The following is a 21017-nucleotide window of genomic DNA, read 5'->3' on the forward strand; positions in this document are numbered from 1 at the left end:
ATATCTACTTGATAAAAATCTCAAAAGAAATATTATATAGCTTAAAATCATATTTATTTTGAAGACCTGATAAATGTTAGAAATGATGTCATGTACTTCATAAATATATTCTCTTTAGTCTTTAATCTTCAGTGCAGCCAGATGTATTATGAGTGTTGCTTCATGTTTGAGAAAAAATTAGCTTATAAAGTTAAAGAAATAATCATGGTTATGCAGCTGGAAGTGGCTGAAGGAGATCTTGGACCAAATTATGCTGGAAGTAAAGTTCATAAATGTTCTAAAACTTCAAATTTTACTCTTAATGATATGTTCCCATTCCTTCTCATTAAATTCCTTGTACATCAATTTTATTTTTTCCTTAAATATTTAACAATGGCAAGTAATTTATCTAGGGATATATCAAGTCTGTGGGAATATTTTAAATTGCAAATTCATTTTTATCAACACATATAGGACTATTGTAACTTTCAAATTTTTTCTTGTGCCAGTTTTTATTCTTACGTATCAAGAAAAATTTTTCTATTTCTTCTTAACTCTCAAAATTATGAACATGCAAATTTTCCTAAAATTTTATTTTTAAAATTTTATTTATTTAGTTCTTATGGTGGTGAGTATCAAACTCAACACTCAGGGCATTTTAGGCAAGTGATCTACCACTGAGCTATAGCCCCAGGCCCATAATAATTTCTTATTTATTTAATGTCTATAGAATCTATAGTGATGTTACTTTTTTTGCTGCTATTTGTAATTTGTATTTTCTGTCTTATCTATGCTCTTCTATTACTTCCTTTCCTCTACATACATTTGATTTAGTTTGACATTCATTTGCTAGCCTTCTAAAGGCAAACATTAATTTTTACTGTTTCTACTTTCCTTCATATGCATTTAGAGATGTAAATCTTGCTTTTGCCACTACATTCCATAAATTTGAATAGATTTGTGGTTTTGTCATCATTCAGTTAAATTTTTTTTCTAATTACCTTTGTGATTTATTCTTTGCCTAAGGACTATATATAAGTATGTTGCTTAATACCATACATTTGGTGATTTTCCAAATAGACTTGTTATTGATTTCTAATTTTAATTCTGTATGGCTAGAGAACATTATCTGTATGAATTCATCCTTTGAATTTTATTGAGATGTGGGCAGGACTAGTCTATTGTTACAGTTTGGATGTGAGGTGTACCTCCAAAGTTTATGTGTGAGTCAGCACAAGAAGGTTTACAGGAGAAATGATAGGGTTATGAGAGCCTTAACCCAATCATAAATGAATCCCCCGATAGGATTAACTGAGTGGTGACTGATGGTGGGTAGGGTGTGGCTGGAGGAGGTGGGCATTGGGAGTTTGTGTCTTTTAGGTATATATTATGTATGTGGCAAGTGGAATCTCTCTCTCTCTGCTTTCTGATCATCATGTGAGCTGCTTTGCTCTACCATACTCTTTCACCATGATATTCTGCCTCACCTTAAGCCCCAAGGAATGCAGCTGGCTGTCTATGCACTGAGACCTCTGAAACTGAGAGCCCTCAAATAAACTTTCCTTCTCTACAATTATTCTTGTTGGATCTTTTAGTTGTACCAGTGAAAAAGCTAATTAAAACATCTATCTTGGTGAGTGACTATTTCAGGAGCATTGAAAATCATGTATCTTCTGCATTGTTTGCTATCATGCGTTACAAATTCTTATAAGATAAATTTGTGGACATTGTCATATTTTTGTATCCTTGCTAGTTTTTTGTTTACTTATTCTATTAGTTACTGAGAGAGGAATGTTAAATATCTGTATTTGATAATTTATGTTCCCTTATTATTTTTCCAGTTTTGGTTCTCATGTTTTAAAACTTTGCCAAAGTTCCCATTGGAGAAGGTCAAAATTATCCCAGTTGATAATCACTGATACAGACTAATCCTTTTTATGGTACCAGAAAAATCTTTTCCCTCATATGTAGCTACAACTGAAGGTCCAATGTTTAGTAAGCAGTCAACACTCTGGTTGGTGAGAACTCCAAGCTGCTATGTTGAAAAGTGGTTTTAATGTGTCCTCCAAAGCCTCATGGGATGAAATTTAATGAAGACTGTCTGGTATTAGAGGGTAGAAACTTAATTGGCCTCTGATGTTTAGAGGCAGGGCCTTTGGGGGTGATGAGGATTAGACAGGTCCAGAGGTTGAAGCCCCCCTGAGTAAATTCTGGTGGCTTTGTAAGAAGAGGGCAACAGACCAGGACACGCACATGCACTCCTTATTTCTTGCCATGTGATACCTTGCATGGTCTTGAGACTCTGCAAGTAGGAAGGTCATTACCAGAAACCAGCCTTTACCTTGGGCCAGATCTGTGAGCCAAAATAAATCTCTTTTCTTTATAAATTAGCCTGACTTGGGTATTCCATTATAGTAACAGAAGGCAGATTAATACAAAGGGCTTTTAATACTGTGCCTCTGGGAATCTGAGTTCAGCTCAAATTCCCTGATAGTTTTCTCCCAAGCCTGTGGAATTCTTGCTTGTGTATCATCACCTCCATTTTCAGTTAGGGACTCAAGTGAACTTCTTTGCAGATTTGTCAATCTCCTACTCTATGTAGCTCTCTTATTTATGTTACTCTGCCTAAAATATTCTACAAGAGTCTGAATCCCTGTTCTCTGAATTTAATTTCTTTCCCTCACCAAGATTCCATCTCTATTTCTGGGCTCCACCATCTAGTGCTGTGATTTGGATAATGCTCCCTGGTAGTAAGGAAAGGTTAAAATGGAGATCATTATGTACAGCTCTCCTGCATCAATGATCATAGCCCTGAATTATCTTGGAAATAGTTGCTTCATGTACATATCCAGTTAAAATGCTGTTTATACTAAGAACTTAGTACATGATGACTCTTACGCTTTTGTAACTGCTATTCTGTTTGGAATCTCAATATTTATAGCTTGCTAATATGTTCTCCAGAATTTTCCATTTGTCTTCTGTCACACCATCGTATTGCCTGTGTTTCTTTGTCTGCATTATTGGGTTTTAGTTGTATCCCTTGATATATATGGAAAAGCTTGGATCCATGATTAAAATTTTTTAAGTTAAAGGCTATTTTCTATGTAATGAATTGTATTACATTTCTTTTAATTTTAACCATTAGTTCCTTTACATTTTTTTTTCAAATCTATGTATAACAGCTTAGTCTATGCACTTTTATTTTTTTTCATTTGGGACTTAACCTATATTAAGAGAGCTATTTTCTTCAACTATAGGTGATTTATTGCCAAGGTAAAAATTGACCCATGTTTCTAAATAAGGCTCAAAATTTTTTAAAAATGCAACAAAAACCTTTGGAAGATTGATTTTCTCATTAAGCACTATTTTTCTCACATCTTTTTGCTTGTTATTTCTTCAGACTCTAACTTTTGTGATTGCTAATTTCATCATAAACCAAATTCCTAGCCTCTTTCATGACCAATGTAACAGGAAGGAAACTAATCAAGGATTCAGGGGCCAAGAGTCCAGACAAAGCTCTGCCCCTAGCTAGTTGTATGGCTGACAAATTACTTAGGACATTTGGTCTCAGGGTCCACATCCTTAATGACCTTCATTCTTTGTAATGTCCTTTTCAGGTCTAAATTCTATCTGGGGTCTTTAAAAAACACCCCGAAATGTCTGTTTCCCTGGAATAACTAACTCAGATAACTAAAAAAATGACAGTTATTAGAAATGGCCTTTTACTGTGGTCAATAAAGGGGAAAATATGATAAGTGTAAAAGGATAAAAGCAGGTTGAAAAAGTTTAAATGACTTTACCCATGTAATTTTATATTATAATTATTTTAGGGGCCCATATTTTAATTTTATGTTCCTTCTAGTGTGTGAGATACATCTTGAATACGTTCATGTTTTTGTGATTTATATATTTCTAGAAAAGGAGAATGAAGGTCAAAATCACTTCAGGGAACGAAATAAATGCAGCTTTCCTCTTTTCAAAGGGTGGCCTTTTCTGTCACTCCCTCACCGCTCCTCCTACCCACTTCATCTATGTTCTAGGTGATTTGAGGCTCGGGGCTACTCCTTCACTGATTCTTAAGTTATACAAAGCCCAAGTTCATGCATTTGTGCAGCTGGCAAACTTGTGCTGAATGGAGCTCTACCTTTAGTGCTGAGGGATGGATTCACTGAGATGCCATATTTGCACTAAAAGAGCTCCATTCAGTGGAGCTCTTTGTCAAGACAGCAGGTCATCATAAATCCAGGTGATCAGTGCATGGGGCACTAGGGAATCGTAGGCAAGAAGTCAAATTTAAGAAATTTCAGTAGGCTTTTATGTCGTCATTGCAGTTGAGAATATTGTCAGTGCTGACCTTTTTTTTTTTGTACCTTAAACAAGCCAAACTCTTTCTTGTCAGAGTCTTTGCATACACTGAACCTCCTGACTCTTGCACTCTTCTCCCAATTTTCACTTCCCATCATCCAAGTTTTAGCTGAAACATTTTTTTAAGGCTGCCTTATCCAAAATAGTTTCACCTCTGCCTATCAAAAGCAATCTCAACTCTGCAATTTAATTTTCCTAATATTTTGTTTTTTAGCTACTTATCATTATCCACAATTAACTTGTTCGTGTCATTGTTTATTGTCTGTCTCCCCAAATGATCATTTCTATGTCCTTATAACTTAGACCAAGCCTGGCTCATAGCAGCCACTCAGAAAAACATTTGTTTTTTTGTAATGAAAGAAGGAATCAATGAGCAAAACGATCGGAGAATAAATTCTCTCCTTTTGCTGCTTCCTCACGAAAAGCTGGGCAATTAGTGCAAAAAAATATTACTCTCATTATTCCTTGTTTATTAATTCAGAGAACATGTATCTAGTGAAGTACTATTCTAGGCCAGAATTCCTTGTTAGGAAAAACATTATTTATTTCTGCAATCAGAAAACTTGACACCTGAACTAGCAGGAATTAACTATGTAACAGAAAAAAAATTTGGAATATTAAGTCTCAAAATGAATCATTTAGAATATAAGTCCGAATATACAACAGTAGTTATAGTATTACCAGCAACAAACTCTGGTCTGATAGATTTGACAAGTGAAAAGAAAGACTCACGTTTCACCTCCCATTAGAAATGATACAAAGTCCCTATTCATTCATGTAGATTTCAACCTTATTACTTGCTCAAGGCAATGAGTCCCTAGCAAACCAGATGCAAGAAAAGGGGTGAAGGGTGCTGGTACAGCGGACCTTGTTTCCTATGCAGATGCCATCACCACCAGCAGGCTCCCGTGTCCCCAGACCATGTCCAGGATGAATCCAGAAGGACCAGCTCCATGCATAGCAAGTCCAGCCTGAATCAGCACATTTCAGCAGATCCCTGTCTGAACCAGCCAGACCCATGCCATCCTCAGATGTGTGAATGAGGACAAATAATTGTAATTTTAATCCATTGATTGTGGGGGTGGTTTGTTATAATTGAAGAATGTGAAAATATCCAGATAGAAACCCCAAATCTCTGTTGCAGTTCTAAGAAAGTCAAATGTATAGTTAGTTGATTCTTGATTTTATGCTGTTCTAGTCTTTTTTTTTCTGTTATAACATGTTAAAAAGATCTGGCAAGAACAATTAGAGGAGGAAATGTTTATTTAGGGGCTCATGGTTTCAGAGGTCTTAGTCCATAAATGGATGGCTCCATTTCTCAGAATCTGAGGTAAGGCAGGATATCATGATGGAAGAGTGTGGTGGAGGAAAGCAGGACAGGATATGGCCACCAAGAAGAAGAAGGAGGAGAAGGAGGAGGAGGAGGAGGAGAGAGATATTCCCTCACAATAGACAAAATATATTCCCCAAAGGCATGTCCTCCAGCCACACCTTTTCTGCCTGCAGTTAAAACTCAGTTAATTTCTATCAGAGGATTAATTCACTGATTGGGTTAAGGCTCTCATAACCCAATCATTTTATCTGTAAACCTTCTTGCATTATTTAACACATGCATTTTGGGAGATACCACACATCGAAACCATAACATATTGTTGGATATGCAGAAATTATTTAGGAAAACACGAGTGATTCTGTGAGTACAAGGGTAGACACTGGGCTTGTATTGCACATTTATACAATAAAAGGAGCAAGTTTTACCCCCACTGATCACATTCACCTTCCCAATTTAATGTTAATTTAACATGTTATAGAAGAGGTTTTAATTGCCCTATAATGTTTATTACTGTATTAATTCATGCATCCTGAGAGAAAATGATAACACCTTATATTTATTGTGTATTTGGTATGACAGATATGGTTCCAGGAGCTCATTATTCATTTGAAATGCTGCAAAGAGATGAGATACCTATATGATTCCTATTTTATACATGAGAAAAGGAAGGTACAGATCACTTGAGTAATTTGCACCTGAACATAGAGCTGGATGGTGACACAGCTAAGATTCTACCAGGCAACATGAGGCCAAAATCCAGCATCAACATACCTAACCATAATACAGCATTGAAGTATTTCTGGCCTATGACTTATCTGTAACTCACATGTGATAGATACAGAAACATCTGGTTTCTCAGTACTATTACCTTCAAAAATTTCAAATAGCTCAAAATTGATTTCAAACACTGGCTTTGGCAATTCAAGGTTGGCTAGGTCTGAGTCTGTTTCTTTGCAGTGAGTCATGGACCACCTAGTTGGGCTTCTGTCCATTGCAAAGCACAGGCAGCAGAACATCAAAGATCAGAACACCAGCGATGAGACTCTGAGGGTGCAGGGCCTGAAAAGCACAAGAGAATGCTGTAAGAAAGCTGACAGGCACACAGCTTATCTCAGTGACTGTTCAGGATATAATGATGTAAAAATAATAATGGTAATAATGTGAAGATACCAGTTTACTAATTAAGATAGGCAATAACAAATTTGAAGTTATTTTTTAAAAAGAAAAATGTCATCCAAAGCCATTATTATTCCTCACAGGATGAATATAGTTGTTTTTATCTACAAATTTGTATATTAAAGAAAGCACCTGTGCATAATTGAGTATTCTTTGTCCCAGATTCTAAAATGATAATGGGAGCTTCATTATACCAGGAATACAAAAAGAGACTTTGAAGATGAACTCCTGTGAATTTTAGGACATGTGGATATTAAGATTTTTAGCTACAGTCAATCTTCTTTTTACTTAGTGATGGGTAAGTCCTTGGGATCGAGTGAGATATAAAATGGACACCTCCTAGTTCCTAGCACTGTATTCAATAAGAACAAATACAGTAGTTCACAATTTTCTGTTCAGAACGCTCTTTCCCCCAACCTTCAAACAAGACAGAAGAGACTTTCATATCACCTAGACAAATGTCTACTTGATTCTTGAATTTCTGTCTGTAGGAGGAATGTACCATTTCTGGGTGCTATGTAACCTCATATCTGATATACTTATTGGACTGTCTTGAACTTACCATATCCCAGACCAAACTCTTGACTTTCACTTCTCTGTTAATGTGACCACCATCCAACTGTTGCTCAAGTCAGAATTAAAGGATCATTCTTGCCCTGCCTCCTTCATGCTTCACATCTCACTTATTTCCTAGTCACACTGAATATTAGCTCTAAATCTCATGTTCTACTGTCACAAACTGAGTTCCAGGCACCATAACCTGTGGTTTAGACTGCAAAGGCCTCCAAATAATTTCTCCTGTTCTTCTCCCATTCCCTTCAATCTGTTCACATCAGCCAGAATATTTTTTTCTTAATGTGAATCTGATCCCTTACTTCCTTCTGTAAAACCCTTTAATAGATGCATATGTCACTTAGAACCAGAACATTGGCCCTGCAGTCTCTCCCTCCTCTGCTATCTTTATCTCCTTACCTGGTGTTTATCCAGGGGAATGCTCTATAGTATAGACTGTTTTTAAGTTGTTGAAAGAATCGAATGATTGAATACATCTAAATCACTTATGATAGTGCCTAGCACATAGATATATACATATACAGTTTTCCACTAAGTTGCAGCTGTTGTTTATCTGCTTTATACCTGCTCCCACAGAATTCAAGAGCAAGAGCTATACCTATTTTGTTTGATGCTCACAACAAAAATGTGTGGAAAATATGATATGCATATTTCATAGTCTTAAATATATACTGAATAAAAATCTGCATTGAGAGCATTTTAGCTTATAGGAAGTTATTTTTGTATTGATTTGAAGTTTAGCTCAATCATTTATGTCATTCAAATATTGGTTTTAGTTCATCTTTAGGACATTCAAAGAAGTTATAATCTCTTATACTAGTAAAGAGTCATATCTATCTTTGATATCATGATTAAATCACTACTGAATTAATCAATACCTCTTTTAGAAACTTTGAATTTAAAATATTTTATGAATTTAAAATTATATAAATCTTTGTTATTTTACAAAGTCTAATTGACCTCTAAATATATGGTAACTAATCCTTTTAAACTTCCCTCACATTTCCAAAAGTTGTTTCTTCTAAGAAAACTCAATACACCAAAAGGTCCAAAATAGAAAAGACGTGCATTAAGATGTACTTTATATTTACCAATGTTTTGCTTTAAAAAGTTTTTATATTTAAATCGAATGTTACTTTAAAATAGCATCTTGCTTCTTACATTTTTAGACAATTGATTGTTCAAGTGTCTGGATATAATCTATAAACTCAATCAAGACACTCTTGTTTTATTGATACAGGGATTTTACATCTTAAATGAATCACAGGAATCTATGTGAAAATGAATCCTTTAGATTTTGCCAATGTTCAGCAGAGAAATACACTTCCAGTTAAATTTTGAAAGTCATCCCTGGAAGGACTTCATGTTTATATCAAGTAAGAAACTGAACAATTGGAAACCACACAATTGTTAACAAGATTTTGCTGCTAGGTGCTTGAAAAGAAAGGTCTTTAAAAACCAGCGTCAACTGACATTAATGACCTAAGCTAGTTACAGAACAACCAGGAGATGAAAAGTCCTGACAGAATATGCAGCTTCTATAAAACGCCTAAAAAAAGTGTCAGCCTCTTAGGCGGATTTTTGTAAAACAGTAAACAACCTCAAATGAAAAAAATATTAAATGGCAGGCATATTATCCCACTGGGGAAACAGATAATGAAAATCACATGTTTTAGTGGTGCATAGGCATTAAGTGAGATGATGAACTCAACAATTATTTGTATTTGATTAACATGGACAGGCAATCAATACAGTCATCAGACTCGGGTAAAAAAAGAAACACAGCTTCAGAGGTTTTGTGAAAATTTTTGCTCAGGTTATCCAGATTATCACTTCAGTTTTGATAATGAATCTATTAGCAGTTGACTAAGAAAGAGTTTGTTTTAAATGAAAAGAGGATTTTTCCCTAACAATGACAGTCTCCCCAGAATATTAGCTTGGATCTGCAATTGAGTTGACCAGGGAAGCTCCTGGCCTACACTGCTAGTGGCTTTCCTCTTCCTGAAAGGAGTCAGGGTCTTCATTAGGCCATTCTCTGGTGCCCTTTACTCTTATGCTTACTTCAGTTAACTATTTAAGCATAAAGTTATGCTATCATATTTAAGAGGGTCTTTAGATGCAGACACAGAATTGCATTTCTAAAACGAATTCAGCTGAGGAACTATAAGGTTATGTAGACTTCAACTTTCTGACTTCTCTATCTTCAGTACTGCCAGCCAGAGCTATCTCTAAAAGAGCTTTTATGTTGCTCTTTTTCTTTGAAAGTCTCAATCTTCTGCATCCAGCATCAATTGCAACCCTCCCAAGACAGTTCCTTGATAATGCTGAGCCAATGGGTGAAATTTTCAATATCATTTGAGCCTCTCAGGTTTATATGTCCCCTGAGTCTTAGGGACCTATGGGTCTGTTTCCTCCTTATACAATTAACCTATTCGAACTATCACCCCCTTCTCCTTTGCATGTTCCTCAGGTTGTTCATCAGGACAGTTAATATTCCTGCTCCTAGATCCACCTAGTAGTCTCCTCTTTCTTACTCTAAGTGATGGCAGGAAAATATTGGCCCCCAAAGTATTCATATCATGATCCGTAGGACCTGTGAGCATGTTACCTTATCATAGCAAAAAGGACTTTGCAGATGGGGTTAAAGTAAGAATTTTGAGGCAGGAGATTATCCTGGACTTTCTATATGGGTCAATTAAGGGCTCTCTAAAGGGGGACAGAGAGGCAGGGGAGTCACAGTAATACAATGTGTGGCTTTGAACATGGAAAGAACAACAAGCCAAAAAATGCACACAGCCTCTAGGTCTGGAAAAAGAGGATCTAGAAGTAATACAGCCCTGTTGCCACCTTGAGTTTAGCCTAGTGAGACCCATTTTGGATTTCTTACTTCTAGAATTATTAGATAATAAGTCTGTTGTGTCAAGCACCAAGTTGTGTGAGTTTGCTATAGCGTAGCAACAAAAGGAAACTAGTAAAATTTATGCTACCTGGAAGTGAGATGCTCATGTAACAAATACATACAATGGTAGGATGACCTTGGAATTGAAGAAAGGGCAAAGACAAAGATGAAGGATGATCAAAAAAGCCTAGATTTCTGTGTAGGTAAGGGGATTTTCAAGTGAAATTCTAAAAAGTACATCTTGAGTTTTCTTTTCTTTTCGTTTCTCCCTTCCTTCCTTCCTTTCATTTTTCTTCTTTTTTTGACTACTTATAGTAAAATAATAAAGGATGGAGATAAATTGTGAAAGAAGCTATTAGGCAAAAATGGGTGAATTAAGAAATTTTCAACAAGTCCAGATTTCAAATAATCTAAAATTAGGAGATTCACTGAAGGAAAGAAAGAAAACAAACAACCATTTGTTACTACATCAGAAGAATCAAAAGTTAAGACATAAGGCAGGTGGAGGGCTTTTTGAAGAGATTACAACATTACATTGCTTGAGAGAGGGGAATTAATATTACAGATGGAATTAAACCTGCTAATCAGCTGAACTCTAGATAGGCTTTTGCCTTAAATGACTCCTTTTTTGATATTAAAACTATGTTACCTAGTTTCTTTTTACTTACATTTCTCTGGTATCCTCTTATACACATTTTTGATTTCATGATTTTTGAAATAGTATTTTAGATGAGTCTTGTATTCAGCATTGTATTACATTTTTTCTTTAGAATCTAATTTAATATATTATTTTATTATTATGGGTGGATTAAACCAATATTCCTTTGGTTTGAAATGGCAGATATACTTTGTTTAATTTCTGCCATATTCTTATTATGTTAATCTTACACTTTTTACAGTTTTTCACTAGGTGTATGTGTTAGCTTCTCATTGCAGTGACCATATAAGAAAATGGATTTTGATTATACCCAGCACCCACAAATTTTCCTCATGTTCTCTCCCATTTGGTATTACATTTTCTTCTTAAACAAAACTATTATTTTGAGTTAAATTTAGAGATTATTTTGCTTATTTTCAACAGAGCATAATCTATTTTTTATTTTCTATTGGTTTGTTTATTTTTATTGGCACATTATAATTATATATAATAGTAGGACTTGTTGATATATATTCATGCACATATATAATTTGTTCAATTTTATCCCTTAGTACCTCTCCTTTCCCTCCACTCTTCCCTTTGCCCTAATCCATTTCCTCTACTCTTCTCCCTTCTATTTTTATGAGCTCTCTCCCTCCTAATACCATCTATTTTTTTTCCATGTGTGTCTTTAGTTTCCACATATGAGAAAAAAAATTATGACCCTTGACTTTCTGAGTTAGGCATATTTCTCTTTACAGACTGCTCTCAGGTTCCATCCATTTTCTAACAAATGACACAATTTTGTTCTTAATGGTTGAACAAAGCTTTATCATATATATATATATATATATATATATATATATATATATATATATATATATGATTTTATATATATAAATTTTTCTTTATCCATTCATCTGTTGATGGACATGAAGGTGGGTTCCATAATTTGGCTATTGTGAATTACGCCTCTATAAATGTGGGTATGCATGCATTACTACAGTATGCTGACTTTAATTCTTTTGGATAAATACTAAGAAGTGATACAGCTGGAATAATATGAATTATACAAAAGTTTACTTTCTGTGTGTGTATTATTTGATCATCACTATGCTTATAAGGTTCATTCATGCTATTGCATATAGAATAGTTTGTTTTCATTACTTTGTTGTATTCACTTGTGTGAATGCAATACCATTTTACTTTATGAACATGAGTTAACTATAGTTAGAAACACTAATTCTGTGCACATTCTTGTTCATGTCTGAGGAGTGCATATGTACACATTTCTGTTGAGTGCATAATGAGGAGTAAAACTACTTTGCCATAGTGTACATATATACTAAGGTATGGGATTTTCTCTGGGTTTTTCTGATACTATTAATAATTTAATCCAGCATCCTTAATGCAATTTTCTGTCAGCATGTATGTATGTATGTGTGTTTTCAATTTTGAACAAATATTAAACTTTTTGCAATGATTTTTCTAAATCCAGTTAGATATTCATATGTTTTTCTCATTTAATGTTATCATGCATTGAAACATTACCAATGAATTATATAACTTAGCTGAAATTGAAAATTTCCTAAAAATATAAATTACTAAATGTGACATATGAATAACTAGAAAATTTGAACAAACCAATAGCAACTTTTTCTGAAGGCAGAAAATATAAATTACTAAATGTGACACATGAATAACTAGAAAATTTGAACAAACCAATAGCAAATTTTTCTGAAGACAGACAAGAAATAAACATTTCCTAACTCATTCCATGAAACCAGAATTGCCATGATACCAAAGCCAGACAAAATATTATAAAAAAATAGAAAATATACACCATTATTGCTTACATGTATAGATATAAAAATCCTTCATACATTGTTAGCAAACTTACTTAATAGTATATCAAAAAGGATTAGACACCGTGACTAAGTAGAATTTATCTCAATAAAGTATGGCAGTTCAATTAGAAAATGAAACAACATAAATATACCACATTAATAAAATAAAGGCAAAATATAACATGATTACCTCAATTTTAACAGAGAAGGCCTTGACAAAAGCCAACACACTTTCATTTTAGAAACACTTAGAAAACTGGTATTAGAAGCAAACTTATTTAATATGATAAAAGGTATTCATGAAAAACCCACAGAAACATCATGCTTAGATATAAAAGACTTAAAGCTTTCCTTCTAATATCAGGAAAAAGAAACTGATGCCAACTGCTATCACTGCATTATTTATGGTGTTAGACGTTTTAGAAAAAGCAATTAGACAAGATAAATATGTTAAAAGTACTAAAGCTGAGGGATGGAACTAACTGAAACTATTTTTATTCACAACTGATATGATGCAGTATATGGAAAATACCAAATAAACCACAAAAAGAAGTTCCTATATCTAATAAACAGACCAAGAAAACCTTCAGTTTTGCATGAAAAATCATCCTACAAAAATCAATTGTGTCAGGTTACAATTATGGCTCAGTGGCAAGGTGCTTGTATGAGGCCCTGGGTTTGATCCTCAGCACCACATAAAAATGCGTATATAAATAAATAAAGTTATGTATCCATCTACAACTAAAAAAATTATTAAAAATCAATTGTGTCACTGCACATTTGCAATGAACAATCCTAAAATGAAATTTAAAAAAAGTTTCACTAACAAAGCATCTCTTCCTAGAAATAATACTTAAGAATAAATTTAACTGAGGAGGTGAAAGACTAAGTACACTGAAAACTGAAAACACCATTTTAAAAAGTAAAAAAGCACAAATAAATGGAAGGGTATTTAGTGGTCATGGATTGGAATGCATTGTGTTGTTAATATAGAAATACTACCCAAATCATATCCCTTGTTTAGTCAGATTTGGTAATTAAGCTTTTTTTAAAAAACTCTATGAGCTGCTTATCTTAAATTTTAATATTTAGTATTTCTTTTTATGTTTAATTAATACTATTTTAATTTTCATGGTGACTTTTGTTTAACCTAAGTTTAATTAGAAATTTAAGTTTTTGTTTTCAAATATATTAGAAGATGACAACAATAATTTAAAACTCAAAATTTATAGATTCTGAGATGTGGGCTGAATATTAATTTTTGAAGTATGTTGAGACTTGTCTACCAACAAGGATATTTTAAAAATTTTCCAAGAATTCCATGAAACATATTCACATGCCCCCTTTTTTGTTGAGTATAAAAGTGTACATATACTCATTACTCAAGCATATTAATTGTGCTAGATTTTTAAAAAATCCCTCCAAAACTTTGGCAACTGGTATGATAGACTGCAAAGAGAAATTTAAACAGGAGGGAGAGAATTTTATTAATTACTTTATATCTTGATGCTGTGTTATTTTGTAAATAAATTTCAAATTTTATTTCTCTCATATATACTGACTCTTAATTCCCAGTAATGACTGAAAATTATTGTAATATCTGAAAATAAATTCTATCTTACATTAACATAACAACCTCCATTTTGTTTTGGTTGGTATTTGTTTAATTACTCTTGACACCTACCCTCCCTGCCCCCATGAATACTTATGTGCCCCATTCACATGTGACAGTAAGTCATCTGAGGGTAAGAATATGTAGAAGTTATATCTGTTCTCTATGAAGAATACATGTCTTCTTCATCAAAGAACACTTGTCTTTTTTCTTTCACAAAAATGTGCATTTGCTTCTGTCTCCAAGCTGAGCCCACCCCTCAAACCCAGGGTTTCATTTTAGCCACTACAGGACACTAAAAATGGATGGTAATGGAAATTTTAGTGATGAGTTGGAGCTCACTTTTGAGCTTAGTGAAGCTAAAGGTGAAAGCTTCAAATTCCACTCAAACCTTGCAGAATTTAAATTCCAAAATCAATCAGTTTTGATCTAGCCCTAGCTAATATCTCGTTATAACACAAGATGGTTTTAGGGCCACATGGAGTTTTCTAAGAACATGATTTAAAGTTTTATCTGGAAGACACTTGGGATATCTTTGTGAAGTGTTGGAATATTGAGGTGTTTCTGGGGGTCATAATGACATAGAAATAGTGTCTGCTAAATGGGCTACAAGAAAGAGAGCTATAGCTTGCTTCAAGCCCCAGTGGCCTCATTGATTCTCCAGTTTTGTTCTCAGAGATGCACATTAATCTGGGTTATCAAAATGAGATTACCTTCTTTTGAAAATGTCATCTTTATTTACTAACAAAGACTTTTTAAAAACTGTAAAAATACTTCAAAAATTTAAAATATCTTAGAAAATATTGAATATACAGTAGATAGACAAAAAGCAGGAAAGTATCTATAATTGTTCATTTTTTCATTGCTATTGCAAAATACTTGAGACAGACTAACTTTATAAACAAAAGAGGTTTATTTAGCACACAATTTTTTGAAGTTCAAGTGCATTGTGCTGACATTGGCTCAGCTCTGGTGTAAACCCTTTTGAGGCTATCTCACATCATGGTTTTGAGGCTGTGTCACATCATGTTAGGAGGGCATGTATGAGACACCAGGTGCCAAAATCTCTTTTGATCACTTCCAAACAGCCACCCTGGGGACCTAGCTCCCAACATATGAATCTTGAAGCCAAACCACATCTAAATAATACAAGTATCTATTCAAATACCATCTGTTGTGGTGAATACAAACAATTTGAGCCTAGATTTCTGTGACAACGGTAATGTTCAGCCACAGATGCTTGTTCCTCTCTTAAGATGTTATTATTAGCTACCTACAGTCCTCCTTCTCTCTTCACATGGCCAGGCTTCATGCAACTCAGATCTCAGCTTAAGTGCTATCTCTTCAAAGTTGCCCCTCTGACCACTCAATATAAAATATCCTCCTCTGTGTTCATATCACTCTAAAAATCCTCTACCCCATTCACATTACTGTGTGAGAGTTTGTTAAAATTGTCACTTACATATCTCCTTCCTTCTCGTTCCACCCATGGATTCATGTGCTGGGTAATTTTTCACTGGGTGGCAGACATTGTTAATTTTACCTTTTTTGGTTGTTGGATATTTTGTGTCTGAAAATATTCTTGAGCTATTTCTGGAAATTGGTAAGTTATTTTGATCCTTTTGTATCTCTCTTAATGCTTTATTAGGGAGCATCAGGGTAGTCTTTAATCTAGGGCTAAGTTTTTCTCTGACTATGGCAAAACCCTCCTTAATACTTTAATTCCCCGTGAAGTAGGAAGTTTTCTGCTGGGGCACTGGGAACATTTACTACTTGCAGTACTGTGACACCTCCAGGCACTGTTCCTCTAATTATTTTGGTGGCTTATTTTCTCAGCCTTAGGTAATTTCATCATGTGCATCAGCTTGCTAATATTAAACTAAGCAGTAGTTGAGGGAGATATATTCCAGACTATTCTGTCTCTCTCTCTGTAGCACTGTACTTGCCAGTATTTTTCCCTGTGACCTCTGGCCACCTTGGCTTTGCCACATTTGCAGGTCAACTTAGCAAATCCACTGGGCTGTTCCTGGGTTCCTTCCTACCTTCTTGCATCATGGTTTAGAAATCTCCAGGCAGTAACCTCAAAAATTGGAGGGCTCATCTCATGTATTTCTCAATGAGTAAATAAATTGTTCTGATAAATGTCAAAGGAATAAAACCTGTTCAAATTATTATCAAAAAATGCTGGACACCTACATAAAGTTTCTCACAAATGGCATCACTTGATTTAAATTACATGATGCTGCTACATCTTCTTAACCTTTATGAATATGGTTCACACTAAATATTATAGAATATTGTGCTAGTTTACATGTGTTCTTTAAGATATTGCTTCATGCTTTTCTTCTTTTCCCGATTATATGTTAATCTCTGGAGTAGTTTTAAATAATTGAGAAATTAAAATAATTTTAAAAATTTAAAGTCATTGTTATACATAATTCCTGGACCTCATGACATTTTAAATAAAAATTATTTTAGTATCTAGATCATAATTATTTCAATCAAATAGAAATGGGGTTTCTAAAATGTTTTTGCACATTTAAAAAAATCAACATTCTTGTATTTCTTTTTTTTTACTGTCCATTTGCTAATTAAATTATTTTAACTGATATTCTGTAAGAATAGCATGCATCCTGTCAAATTATGATTGGTAGAAGTAAAAATAGTATTTTCCTGTTATTGGCATCAGAATTTATTTGTAGAGGAAGTCATATCCAAGTTTGGAATGACAAACGGTATAGGAAAGAGAACCAAGATCTGATGGGAAGAAAAGAACAACCTTTTGAAGAATTGTATTAAAATGTTGTCACAGGGATAAGAAATAAGGATTGTTGTGTACTAGTGAGAAACACTTTAGCTTTCTGTTACAGAGTCACCCTGTTCCTCCACAATATGCAGCTTTATTTCTAGGCGCCAGCTAGGGAAAGGAACTCATAATTGGGAAACGGATGGAGTGGCAGAAGCTGCCAGAGGCTGTGAATGTGCCTCAGAGTCCAGCACTGAGGCTGTGTCACTACCCAGCACAGCAGCTTCCACTCCTAACCCTCCAAGGGGGCGACCCAGGAGTCCTCTAAGGCTGAGCACAATCCATGCCACCACCACCACCATCTAAGGAAGACCCCAGACAGGGAGGCAGGGGAGCTGATGGCTCTGTGTTTTAAAGTGCATTTTACAGATAATTCACCAAAATAATATCCTCACCCCAAACCCAAGACAACTGAACGGCAAAAATCCTTTAGAATTTTCCGTAAGTGCATTTGACAAGAGAGACATGGATAAAAACAATTTAAAAGCATGAAAATGGAAGGTTGCTTTATAGATTTTTTTTTAGAGAGACACAGAGAGAGAGAGAATTTTTTAATATTTATTTTTCAGTTTTCGGTGGACACAACATCTTTATTTTATTTTTATGTGGTGCTGAGGATCGAACCCAGCGCCCTGCGCATGCCAGGTGTGCGCACTAACACTGGAGCCACATCCCCAGCCCTATAGATGTTTTTCAGCAGCTGTTTCAGTACACATTCCTTACACCTTACCTGTGGTATATTCAAGACCACATACAAAACTTCAGCACACTCACTCTTTAAAAGATATTCACCAGGTATTCCTACTTGAATAATTTGTCTATCATACCCTGGTTCTCTTTCATTTTCATGAACTCTGAAATTTAGCACCACTTGTAACTTCCGGAAAGGGAGTCATCTTCAATGAGGGTGACCGGTTTTGATCAATGATGAAGGGGGTTTTGGGCTCCTACCCACTAAGCCATATATATGGCTTCAATTGGTCTGCAACACAAAGCTTTCACCCTAGAATGTGCCCTTCTGTGTTGGTGGGCTCAAGGGCAGGAGGTCACACTTTTCTCTGCTTCTAGCATTGACATGACATTTGACTTTATAGAATTGAGCTTGACTCAAAAAAGTGCAGACACATCATAGAACGTTCATTTCATATACTTTTCAAAATCGTGAGATCTTGAGTTTCTGGTACAGACTCTAAACCAATCTCTTATAATATTAAACCTTGGAGAGAAACACTTCAAGTCTAACCTTTATGTCAAAAAAATAATTATTTTCTTCATGTTACAAGTCATTTTGATTTCAAATTTTACTCAGAGGCAGAATTTCTTAAAAGGCTAACTAGTTTTATTTTTACCCTTCTTTTGAACATGACATGAACTATGGCTCAAGTCTCCATATCGCTGGAGAAGTTGTTAGTAAATATCAATAAGTGTAAAAGTAAATAATCAATCAAGGTTGGGCCACTCAGTAGATTTGAGCAAATAGATGAAGGAGTCAATCTTTCTGATCAGTTTGACTGGCCATCATTTTCAGTGATCATGAGCAAAGGACCCACTTAAACTATATTCAGGTCACTTACCATGAAGGGGGAGAGCTAAGAACTCTTGTTGAAGAACAGGCTTTACAAACTTCAAGAACTTCCCAAGGTCCTCAGGCTAATTGTGTCTAGGTTGGGATTTATGTGCCCACCCCCATCTCATTCAGCACTTCTCTGTGATCCAGCTCAGCTGACTACTTCCAAACCCCTTAAATGTCCTGTGATCTTTTTTCTGTGTTCATCTACCAGGAAGCTTGATGCCAGTCCTTCTTCTTCTCTTTACCTGAGCTATGCTGACCCCTTTACATCTCAGAGCAGACATCACTTTCTGAAGGAATCCATCGCCACCAACACACATCTCCTATAACCCTGGACCTGTTGGAAATATGACTCATGTGTAGTTTGTGGGGAAGAATCTAGAGAGGAAGTGCATCAATTAGCTCAGCAAGGGAGAAAACACAGTTATCCCAACTGAGCTCATGTAACAAGGGGTGAGCTACGGTCAGTCAAATATATTTGGCCCAGTTCCCTGCTCTATGAGAAGCAAATAAGACACTCTGACAGAGACGATGGGTTATTTTCCACTACCCATTACATATTGTAACAATCTTGAATAAAGCCACATTGGCCTATTCAATTCTGTGTAGTACAATTTTTCCTTGATGCCCTCTTATGGCTGGCTCACATAAACACCTGAATTAAACTGGGCCTACATAACCCATGGTAGATGTGAATATTTTAGAAGGTAAGCATGTTTAAAAAATTCTAACCCACTTAATCAAATGTCAGTGAGCCCCCATATGGTGAGAAGATGGATTCTTTTTACACTTGAGGGTGAGATTGTTTTTCATTAAAGCTATTATTTTGAGAGAGCATTAGGAAAAAAAAATCTGGTCACTTCTCTGGCAGACAAGATTGAAAAAAAATGTCCCAGGAATCAAAACCATGATTGGTATGTTTCAGAGATAAATCAGTTTTCTAGTACAGTTCACATAATGATCTTGTCCACAATGTTGCAAGCTTGCTGAGCTCTTACTGTGAGGTCCCAAGTGCCTCAGTTATATTTTTCTCTGATCTGGGCAGTGACTGATAGGCTCTGTGATTTAGTGGTAAGGAGTACAGGACATGGAAGCCAGATTACCTGATCCAGGAAGACCTCAGCTAGTTGCTGAATATTTTCCATCTCAATAAAGTGAAGAGCCCAAAATTTGATGACTAGTGAATGCTCAAGGAACTTTAGCTGTTGTAATTATTTCTACCATCATCATCATGATGACTTCAGTACTGTGAAGAAAAAATAAATAGAATATTTTATTTTTACAACTTTCTGCCAAAGAGAGAATCATTGATGGGTAGTAATGCTAACCGAAAATAGACTTTAGCCTTGTCTGGATTTCTTCATTAGTACATAACTCTGAGCTCTATTTGTGAGACGTTTGTCTTTTTCTCTCCCCACCCTGATCCCTGCATTTTTAGTGATGGATGGGCAGACAGAGATGAAGTCATTGAAGGTTATGAGGTGGAAGCCAACGGGGGAATCACGATAAAGCTGCAGTCTCCGGAGGTCAGGTCATTTGATGATTATTTCCTGAAACTGAGGCTGGACACTAATACGAGGAATCCCTGGTTCCCTGAATTCTGGCAACATCGGTTCCAGTGCCGCCTACCAGGACACCTTCTGGAAAATCCCAACTTTAAAAGAATCTGTACAGGTAACTCGTGTTTACCGAATAACACTACAGAGCTTTGGTCATCTCCTTCAACTCCATTACAGGCTGTTGAGTGAGAATAGAAAGTACCAGTGCTGGAGATCCAAAGACAGAAGGGCTATCTCACTACAATAATAGCTAGAACAAAGTAAGCATGTATAACCCCCAGGGATTCATGGTCCTGTATTCTGGGAAGACTGCTTTGATGTATCAGAGAGCAACTGATAAGAAGAGTTAGCCTAAATAAATGAAAAGCCAACTAAGAAATTGGATTTCTAGCACTTGAGCCAGGGGGAAGATTTATTGCATGTGTACTTAGGAGATACTACCACAGAGATCAGTAAGCAACACTGGTTTGATCCTCCCCCCCCCCCCGCCTTTATGACTTGCTTAATACCCATATCATCATATTCTATACCACCAACATGATGTTTATGGACATAGGAGCCAAGAAATTGTAACCTCATCCGTCGACCAGAGGATGGCTCCTGGTTGGAGAGGTATTTTCTGGGCACTGCTCATGCATGCCAGGAAAGGATAGCACATTAT

At 35.4% G+C, this 21017-nt stretch overlaps 1 protein-coding gene across 3 annotated transcripts in view; it reads left to right on the plus strand.

Moving 5' to 3' along the window:
• The window catches only part of Grm1 (glutamate metabotropic receptor 1), a 386960-nt gene that overhangs the window by 253883 nt on the left and 112060 nt on the right, over positions 1-21017 (plus strand). For all 3 annotated transcript variants that reach the window (XM_058581872.1, XM_046448775.2, XM_046448784.2), the window contains one exon: positions 20236-20471. In XM_058581872.1, coding sequence (XP_058437855.1) covers positions 20236-20471 — 236 coding nt within the window. The remainder of the gene's footprint in view (positions 1-20235; positions 20472-21017) is intronic.

Source organism: Marmota monax, unplaced genomic scaffold, assembly GCF_021218885.2.
Source record: "Marmota monax isolate L192 unplaced genomic scaffold, Marmota_monax_Labrador192_F-V1.1 WCK01_AAM20220418_F8-fsc00030, whole genome shotgun sequence".
In the NCBI taxonomy this organism is placed as follows: Eukaryota; Metazoa; Chordata; class Mammalia; order Rodentia; family Sciuridae; genus Marmota; species Marmota monax.